Source organism: Hipposideros armiger, unplaced genomic scaffold (assembly GCF_001890085.2).
Source record: "Hipposideros armiger isolate ML-2016 unplaced genomic scaffold, ASM189008v1 scaffold_1558, whole genome shotgun sequence".
In the NCBI taxonomy this organism is placed as follows: domain Eukaryota; kingdom Metazoa; phylum Chordata; class Mammalia; order Chiroptera; family Hipposideridae; genus Hipposideros; species Hipposideros armiger.
This window is the reverse complement of record NW_017732908.1, coordinates 14,433-24,385: the sequence shown is the minus strand read 5'-3', so window position 1 is coordinate 24,385 and position 9,953 is coordinate 14,433. Positions and strand designations below refer to the sequence as shown.

The 9,953-nt window shown below is 44.1% G+C and overlaps 1 protein-coding gene across 1 annotated transcript; it reads right to left on the bottom strand.

Moving 5' to 3' along the window:
* Positions 1-2,878: 2,878 nt before the first annotated feature.
* LOC109377790 (mammaglobin-A-like) lies at positions 2,879-6,210 on the bottom strand. The gene is made up of 3 exons (XM_019634252.1): positions 6,091-6,210; positions 5,538-5,725; positions 2,879-3,098 (listed from the first exon to the last, which is right to left on the bottom strand). Exons 1-3 carry the CDS (start codon positions 6,143-6,145, stop codon positions 3,060-3,062), a joined length of 282 nt encoding a protein of 93 aa, XP_019489797.1. The 5' UTR covers positions 6,146-6,210; the 3' UTR covers positions 2,879-3,059.
* Positions 6,211-9,953: the final 3,743 nt, after the last annotated feature.

Below are 9,953 nucleotides of genomic sequence, written 5' to 3'. Positions count from 1 at the left end.
AACAAAATGACAGCAACTTGTCTGTTCCCCTTCCCCCAATTCCCCAGCACTGTTCCCATCCCCCCAATTCCCCAATAAAAATCTTTAAAAAATAATAATAATAATAATTTGAGTGATAAATTAAAGTGACATAATATTCATCTATCGTTCAAAGGAATTCAAAGAATCAAGTGACATCACCACTACAAACTCATTCTTTTTATATCTGCGCATTCATGTGACAAGCGTTTTAAGAATTTACATGCTTAAGGTGGAAAATATGAATAAAATGTTATTTTCATAATAAGTGATGTAATCCAGATATATAAAATCAAAGAAGGGCCTCTTTCTGCTCATTAAGAGATGCATTTATCAATAGCATTTTACATCGCATAATTAAGTATCAAAGTGCATCTGTCAGGTATTTATCCAAAGTTGTAAGCATTGGCACTGGCACCCAAAATACGAATGTTCTCTATGTTATAAACTTCTCAAATCCACTTTATTCCTTCTTCCCTTGCCGATGTGCACGGTTGATTCTACGAGATTTCAACCCTGAGGTTCATCCAGGAAACATGTGAGCCGATGCACCGCTACTCACTGCTTCCACAGACCACCTGCCAGCAGCTCTCATCCATCTAACGTGTGCTCACACTTCTTGCTACAAGTTGTGAACGGCAAAGGGATTCATGATGAGAGAAAGGATCTTGGACATCAGACATTGTATCCTTCATCTTCTTCACCAAATCTTGCCATAAATGATGGCACTATGTTACCTCCTTTGGGTCACAACCTAGGAGGAAGAAGGAAGGAAAATACAGGAAATGCCTGGTTTTCTCCTGAATTTCCATAACATTTCTCCTGTGTGCCCTGCCCTACTCATGCAGGTCATAGTGCTGGGAATCCTGTCCAGGTACCACTGGGGCACAACCTAGAGTTTGGGGACACACTCAGTGGGAGAGAATGTACAGCGCCTGCTCTGCTGAGCTTCAAATGTGGTGATAAGAAGGAGTGGTTTCTTTACTCCATTCACATCTCCCAAGTCCCAGCCTTGGGCGTGAGGCCAAACCCTCAGACTCGCAAGACACATCTTGGGGAGATCAGCAGGTTGCCCCAGAACACTGCTTCTCAAACTATGTTCCTCCCACACCAGCAACGTCAGCAACACCTGGGAACTTGTTTGAAACGCAACTTCTTGGACCTCAGCACACATCTGCTGATGAGAAAGCCAAAGGCAGGTCCAACGAGCTGTCTTGCCAAGACCTCTATGTAACTCAGATGCGGGCTACGTTTCAGAACCACCACCTTTCAGCATCTCGCATAGGTTGGCCAACAGAACCTTAATTTGTTGTTTCCTGAAATATTGGTCCCTACAATAATCGTGACACTTATTCATGTAAAAACTAAGGAGATCTCTATGACCAGACCCTGGAGTGTCCTTCCTCTTGGGATACTCATCTCCCAGACACTCACACTCTCTCCCTCAACTCCTTCAGGTTAGGACTGAAATGCTATGTCTTTAGAGCCCTTTCCTTGCCATCTTAATTTAAACTGCACACCCACACTTTCTCCTGCCCTTATTTTTATCTATGACCTTTATCACCTCCTAACATAGTTTTTAATTTACCTCTCTTTTTGGTTCATTATTTCTCTCCCTTCGATCAAATATAAGCATCCCGAGGGAAGGGTTATTTGTCTGTATTTCCTCACTAATGTATCCTGATACCAAGAGCAATGCCTGACACAAAATATGTATCCAAAAGAGGTTCGTGAATGAAGGACCATGATTGTAAGCATTGGTCACGGGGAGGACCCACTCAAAGGATGGTCAATGAGGGAAATGGGTTCCTGGGCAAGTCCGGGTCAGAGATGATGAGGAAGTGGAAATGGAGTTAAAGAGAAGATGGATTCCAGAGTCCAGATTGTACAAAAGAACCACCAGCCAAGAAATGGAAGCTCCGGCATGATCTGACTTACACTGTGTCATGTATTTACTCTCTGGGGCACAGGGATTACTGTGAAATGTGGGGAAGGGGGATGGACCTGAAGCCCTGGGGGCTGGAAGCATGTGACTGATTCCCTTCGATTGGGCAGCAAAGCCTTCTCTGTGAGGGGACCCAGCAATCCCAGTGACCCTGAGGCTCAGCGCAATACGGCTCCCAGAAAAACTTGTGTTCCACTAAGGATCAAGGTTCTGTGAGGCTTATGATAAAGGAAGGAAACCATGACTATGGAACTGTACCTAACAGACCATAAGGGGAAAAGATGTGAAAGATCTGAGGTGTGAAAGGGATGAAGCAGGTGAGTACGAGTCCTATTCATTGGTTTGCACGTAAATGCCCACACGCATGGGAACACAGGCAAATAAGCATCTTCCCTGAGGTTTGGGGCTATGGGCACAGAGGGGTATGGAAAATAACTTTGTAATGAAAGATTTTAAAAGCCAAATTGAAGCCATATATCGAATCTTAGCATGAAGACAAGATTCATCCCTGTCTTGCCTGAGTCCCTTTTCTCACTGGCTCTGTTCCCCTCCCCGCACACTCGGGCCAAGGACACAGAGAGCCTGCCTGTGGTGAGTGCAGCTTAGTGTGGACACGAGGACTGAAGGAGATCGGGGAACTTGAGCTTGACGCAGCCACCAGGACTTCAGAGCCTGAGCAAGTCAGAGGCCGTCCCAGAAGATGGGGTGAGAGGGGAGCAAACACACTTTCCAGAGAGAGGGTGGATGTTGGGCTCCTGTGTGAGGAACAGCGTGCTGGTTAGATTCTGCAGTCCTGCACCCACGAGCTCTTCACTGAGTAACGGGTGTGAGTGTGTGTGAGTGTGTGCGAGCACACACGTGAGTGATGTAAGTCTCTCTAAGATCTCCATTTTCATCAGATAACAAGAAAAGAACTTTAGATATGCAGATACTTTATTGAAATGAAAATGTATTTGAGGTTTCAACAATTTATGTCTTGCAGTATGCAGATCAAAAGACAAAAACAAAAAAAGAAAGGTAAGTTGTGGTTTCTACCAATGGACACTGGGTTCTGATCATTCTCTGTAGTCATCTGAGCGGAAGATCTTGTGGAAAGTTAATATCCAGAACATTGGTCACTGTTATATATTATATGCTGGAAAACAAAAACAGAGACATCACCCACGTTCCATTCCTCATGAGAGGAAAATCTGGAAAAACAAACATGTCTTCTCATCGTTTCCCTGGATTTGTCTACACACATCTGACACTCAAGAAAGACAGTGCTGGAAGTAAAATAGAATTATCTGTCACTTATTCTATTGTTCAGGGGACATTAGTGGATGCCTACGAGGTGCTGGTATTTCCAGGCCTCACCCACCCCCACCCCAGGTGTCTGTTTAATAATATTTTAAAATATTTATTTATTTACTTAGTCATTAGTTTCAGGTGCACAAAACAATGTAATAGTTAAGCATTTACAACGCTCACAAAGTGATAACCACTTTCCCCCAATCTACTACCCCTCTGACATCGTATAGAGCTGTCACAATTCCATTGACTAGACATTGTACTCCACATCCTAAGACTATATATCTGCACGTTTCCTGTTCTTTCGAATAACATCTCTAACAAAACTATGCTGTGTTACCAGTTTTCAATATCTCGGCTCGAATGCAAGGACATGTGAAGTTTTTGAGTTCCTGTATGGTCTTACAGGTTAGAAATATAGGAAACAGTCTGATGCCTCCACCAGATCACTTGTGGGCCACAAAATATCCGAGATGTGCACACCGACTAAATTCTCTAATCTAGGTTTTAAATGAAAGAAAACCTACCATCTTTAATCGCAGGGGTTGTTCACTTTTTTAAAAAATGTAATTACAGCAAATACACATAAAATAAATATTACCGTTTTCACCATTTTCAAGATACAATTTAGTAGTGTTGAGAATATTCTCTTTGCGGTGCAACCAGACCCCAGGACATTGGCATCTTGCTAAACTGCAGCTCTATACCTGTTAAAAAAAAACTCCCAATTTCCTCCCCACCCAACCCCTGGAAACCTCTATTCTACCTTCTGCTTCTAAGACATTGGCTACTCTAGAAAACTGATAGAAGTGGAGTCATGCTATATTTGTCTTTCTCTGGCTGCCTTTTATTTTTTATATTTTCCAGGTTCTTCCATGTTGCACTCTATTTCACAATCTTCTTAGTAATGTAAACTTTTATGTTTGTGCTTCAGCAATACTTCTAAATTGTCTACCCTGGAATGTTTTAAATGTTATATTAAGATAGGAAATAAGTGCTAGGTAAAAACTAAACAAATCTGTCATAATTAAAAAGATTATCTCATTGTTAAACTACTGATTTTTGTTTTAAACAATTCACTAACCGGTGGCGGGTTCATGCACTTGATCTGCACTTGGTTCCATGGGTCTTTAATTAATGGTCAGGAATTCAATCTTTTATACTAACAAACTTTGATTGCTTGAAAGTGCATTTTAGATTGTGATAATTAGATATATGGAATAATCCTTAAAACGAATTTTATGGACTCTGTTGAAAAGTCTTTAAAATGTTTTACTATTGATCTATGAACAAGAGGAATTTACTTTTCTGATCACTCTTACAAGTGAAGGAAGGTCTTCTTAAGAATCAGGTATTTTTGTTAAGAGCTCACTCAAGAGTCTGAGCTCTGAGCAACAGCGGTTCGAGTCCGGCCCGACCTGAGTTGCCACTGAGCTGCCAACAGGTGGCAGGATGGCTCAGCTAAAAAAAAAAAAATAAGTCAATAATCAGGTATTTTTTGGGCCAGCCGAGTGGCTCAGTTGGTTAAGCTTGAGTCTTGGGCAACAGGATCATCAGTTCAATTCCCACATGGGCCAGTGAGCTGCACCCGGGTAGAGCTGCCGCTCAGATGGTGAGAGCGCGTTCTCTTAGCAGCAAGACTGCCGGGCTCCCACACAGGATGGTGAGATAAGCCCACCCTCAACTAGATTGAACATGGCACCTATAGCTGAGAAGCCGACAGGCAGCCACATGACTCAGTGTGAAACAAGGTTGCCTTTTCGATTCCAGCATGGGATGGTGGACTACACCCACCCACAACTAAGATTGAAAGCAGAGTAGGGACTTGGAGCTAAGCTTGCACCCTCCACAACTATTAAAGGACAACGACTTGACCTGGAACTGATGGGTCCTGGAAAAACACAATGTTCCCCCCTTTCCCAATTCCCCAACACTGTTCCCCTCCCCAATTCCCCAATAAAATCTTTAAAAATAATAATAATAATAATAATAATCAGATATTTTCTAAGCTGAGGATTAAGGGAGCCTTTGCCCAAGCATTTCCAACCCCCTTTGTTTTTTTTCATTTCTCATTCACTCAAGATTCCACAAAGTAAAGAGACAGAGCAGTACTGAACCTTGGATGGCTTTTTTGACATCACAGTACTATTCACACTCACCAACACTGAAAGTCACTGAAACAAAGCATGGTCAACACTTGCTTTGGCATAATAAGTGACAAACTGAAAACCTGGTTCTCCCTGTCCAGTGGATTAAAAACACTTAAAGAAGAAATGAAAATTACCATCATCTCTTCGATGTTGCTCAGAGTGTTCTCATCCTGCTTGAGAAAACATTCCTTCAGTTGCGCTGCAGCGTTTCTAGCGGCGTCACCTTCTAAGAACTCTTTAAAATCCTTGAGGTACTGATCAACTTCCACGTCACTAGAAATTGTCTCATCTATCACTTTCTCAAGGAGCGGGCAGCCAGAACCTGGGATGAAAACATGCAAAGTGGGCTCACTTACAGAGGTCTGAATTCCTGTTTGGGCATAGCTATGGTGTTTGTCATTTTTCATCCCAATACAGACACACATTCAGAAAGATTATGGTCAATGGTCTTAAGTTCTCAAATCGAGGAGAGTAAACTCAGGATTTGGGATTTCTTTCCACCCCTGAAACTTTTGCCTCCTTGCACCCCTCTTCCTGGCTCCCACAGCCAAGAGAAGACAAACCCATGAAAAGCGAGGACACTAGAGAAATGACATGCTCTGTTCTGGGCTTGGGGGACAGGAGGTCTTCCACAGGGGCCCTGACAACAACCTTTAACCAAAGCCCGCCCTCCTGGGCAGCGCTCACCTGCAAAGCAGGAGAGGGGGAGGGCAATCAGCATGAGGACTGTCAGCAGCTTCATGGTGGAGGCAGCGGTTCTGGGCTGGTGACACCGATGTGGCTGGGAAGAAGGAACTCACTGTGGAGGTGAGTGCCCTAAACGCCTCCTTTTATTCTCCTGGTGGCCACCGTAATCCCTCCCACCAATGAGGGAATGAGTCACAGGATGAACCTGGCTCTGGGCCAGGAAACCACAGCCAGAGTCACCCAGAACCCGGCCAGCCTGTGTGGATTGTAGAAACCAGGGAGACAGAGCTTTTAGAACCCGAAACAATTTCAGAACTGCAGTAATGGTACCTGAAAATGGATGCAATTAATGCAGACGTGCTTGCGAAATAATAAAGCAAATTAAAACATAGTGAGCCTTGTTGCTTTATCATTGTGGTGGTTCTCATTATCTCCCTGAACTACTCCTCTTCATTCCCCCTCTACTTCCTCCTCCTCCTCTTCTTTCTCTTTTTCTTCTCCATCTTCAAGGTACAAAAAGGTTCATATCCTGTCTGTTTCTCCCACTTCAGGGAACACCTGGACTGGGCGCAATACCACATTCGGCCACTGGGAGGCAGACGTTTTCAGTCAGGGGCGGGAGCTGGAAAATACTAATGTCTCAGCTGCTTTGAAGGTTGTTTTTACAGAGAATCTCACTTAGTTTAGTAAATTTCATCAATTAAATTATAAATGGAGATAAATTTCGTACAGTTTCTGTTAGCTTCTTAGGGGTTTTCTTCCACTGATTCAAAGGACAATGTGAGAAGAAAAACTAATGTTAAGGTGAGCTCCTCCAGATGTGGATTTGAATCTTGGATGCAACATCTAAAAACACTGTTTCCCTGGGGGAGTTAAAGTGCTAGCCACGCCGAACTCCCTTTTCCCATTTCTAAAATGGGCATAAGTGGTACCATGCCTGGTTTTGTAAGATTGGCAGACACTCTATGTAAAGAGCCTATCACAGAGCTTAAAACAGGGTCATCAGGACTATGGAAGATTCAATCCATCCAGCTATCCATCCACCCACCCACCCATCCTTCTTCTATCCTTCCATCCGTTGTTCACAACCACCATGATTCTCCTATGACTAAGCCCTGTGCTACATGTCACAGGTTCAGTTGTAGGAACAAGTTAGAGCAGAGCCTGGCACTAGTGCAGCTTACCTCTCTCAGGGGAGGCAACAAACACGCCTACAGTTGACTGAGAGATCAAGGGAAAGTGATTCTATAAAGAACAACAAACAAGTATGGCAGCTGTCCTGTAGGAGGTCCAGATAGCATGGGAAGAGGGGCTTTTAAGCTTGGATGGTGAAATGCAGGGGGGACATCTGGGGAAGAGTGTTCCAGGCCCAGGGAACAGCAAGTACACAGGCCCTGAGAGCAGATGGCACTTGGCAAGGGAAGGAAAAGTGCAAAGTGTGCCTCTTCGTGTCAGGAGAGGGACAGGACAGCCTCATAGAATGCAAAAGCCACATGGGGTTAAGCAGGGACAATAGAAGGGAACAGGAACAAGAGAAACAAAGTTGGCTTAGTTTCAGGGAAAAAAATGGATGAGAGAGTCTGAGATATGAGTCAATAGTTAATTCCCTGTGAACACATTATTCTCTGTCCGGATTATTTAAAACTCATTTTGTTCCATTATTCAGCTGGAGCTTAAGTTGCCAAGGACAATATTGATTTAGGAAAAAGCTAGAAATAGAGAAGGTTATGTTCTTATGAATGTCCCGTCACCTGGTTGACCATTGCTGGCCACCTTCATTCCAAAGACAAGTGAATGGTTTTAGTAATGAAACGGGAGACTGTTTCCATCAAGGAGGCGTATGAGGAATCTGCCTGGTGCCTCAGTCATTACGGACCTGCCCTGTTACCTGCTGGGGCACTGGGCCCTTCACAGCTTCTTACTCAGCAAACAAAATCATACCTCATGTCCATGAACCCACAGTAAAGTGTGTGTCTCTTTCCCTCCATGTTTTCTGCAGAAGCACATGAGGACCATTCACAGGTGAATCGAATACAATAAGTCTACTCACAAAGGCTCATTTCAAAGCATCATTTGCGAACGCAAATGGAAAAAAACCAAAAGGTAAGAATGCCTGTATTGCTGACCTGAGTTTTTCCTTTTCCCAGAAGGCACTTTGACTCAGGTTCCCAAATTCAGTGCAGAAAGCAGAGGAATGAAGTTGCCTTCAGTTTCAGTGTGTGTGACATTTATTGATGACCTTCAGGGACAAACTATGGTGTGGACATGAATTATTCACAGATTTCACCGTGAATACCCTTGTCTCGGGGAGATAAACATGCGGTAAGAGGGAATTCTATTTGGCCTGTCCTCAGGCTCCGACAAGACCTGAGATATGCTCACATGAATACTTGGCTCATCTGAGGCCTTGCCATACTTAATAAAAGTAGTAACACTCAGTGAGAGCCATTATTTCAGAGTGATTCATGCATTGGTACAAAGCCTATAAAAGGTTCTGAAATTCAGATGATCCTTGAGTTTTTATTAATTGTAAGTTAGTCGTATAAATCAGCCCCACAGTATTTGGGGACAAGGTACCCTACACTTCTTCTTTGTCACTTATTCTGCAAAACTGGTTCTGCCCCTCCCCTCCTGGGCTGTTGACACATGAACCTCAAGCATGTGCTTTGGACGTGAACCTGTTCTTCCTGAAGGTCACGCCAAAGTCTAGAACTTGGGCTGGGAGGCACTTTCCCCAGCCGGACACTTCAGGAAAGGACCTGCTCTTCGGGACATCTTGATGGCAATGAAGTGTCTATAGTTCACAGTATCTAAGCCATTCCAAGAACAGGCGTCTCCCATGCTTTGGGCCACACTGGGGTGGAGGTTTCACAGCTGTGTCCCTTTGTACAGTGGGAATCGTCCGAGGGTTGTTGTGAGACCTAAATGAGTTACAGTGTGGACGTCCTCAGAACAGGGCAGGGCATAGAGTAGGTGCTCTGTCCATGTCGGCTGCCAGCCAGTAATTTATAAACCTGAGAAAATAAACCTTGAAGGACTGTTAGGACCATTACAGACCACTGAGAACTCGGCTTCTACTTCACATTCTCTAAAAGGCCGAGAGATGCCATGTTCACACATGAAGCAAAAGGGCTAAGTTCAAAAACAAACCATTTTTTTATCTGTGCTCCCTATTAAATTTCTGACCCCTTCTTGAAAGAGTTTTATTGAGATAATTTACATACAACTTGTCCCTCTAGTATATCTACACACTATTGTCCTAAATCTCCTCAATACCTGCCTGCAACCTGTGTTACTTGTTTTCCACATTCAGTAAAACATGAATGTGGCAAACAATTGTAGAGCATTTACTCGATGAAGGGCAGGCTGACAACCTCTTTTAATCTTCACAACCAATGAGTAAGGTGATGATGAAATTTATTCACCAAACGGGGGCACTTTGGACGATGAAAGAAATCGCTAAATGGACGGAACGCCAGGAGACCAGCATAAACCAGGTTTGTCCTGAGCAAACTGAGATGTGTGGTCACCCTCCCCATGAGGTGGGCATATCATTTCTCCCCAACTGCAGACAACGGGACAAGACAGGTCAAGTAGCTTGACAAAGGGCGCACAGCTAGTGGCCGGCGCAGCCAGTAAGGGGCCAGGCTTTCTGGCTCGAGAGGCGCTCTCAGCACTGCTGACCTCCTCAGCGTGACCCTCTGGACCTTCACTTTACGGTTCAGATGGATCCCGTGACCTTGACCTGCACAACCGCCCTGTGTGAACTCCAGGTTGATTTCTGTGCAGGCCGCACAGTTTTCAGCTCAAACATTTGCTCCCTGTGAGTCTCCTTCTCTGCTTCCTTGCCTCAGTTCCTCTGG

Excerpts from the sequence above, each read along its gene's own strand:
- LOC109377790 (XM_019634252.1), bottom strand. The coding sequence starts at position 6,145 with ATGAAGCTGCTGACAGTCCTCATGCTGATTGCCCTCCCCCTCTCCTGC. Across the intron at positions 5,726-6,090 it reads CCCCCTCTCCTGCTTTGCAG|GTTCTGGCTGCCCGCTCCTT; the intron begins GTGAGCGCTGCC and ends TTTTCATCCCAG. Across the intron at positions 3,099-5,537 it reads GCAACATCGAAGAGATGATG|CATATAATATATAACAGTGA; the intron begins GTAATTTTCATT and ends TTTGTTTTCCAG.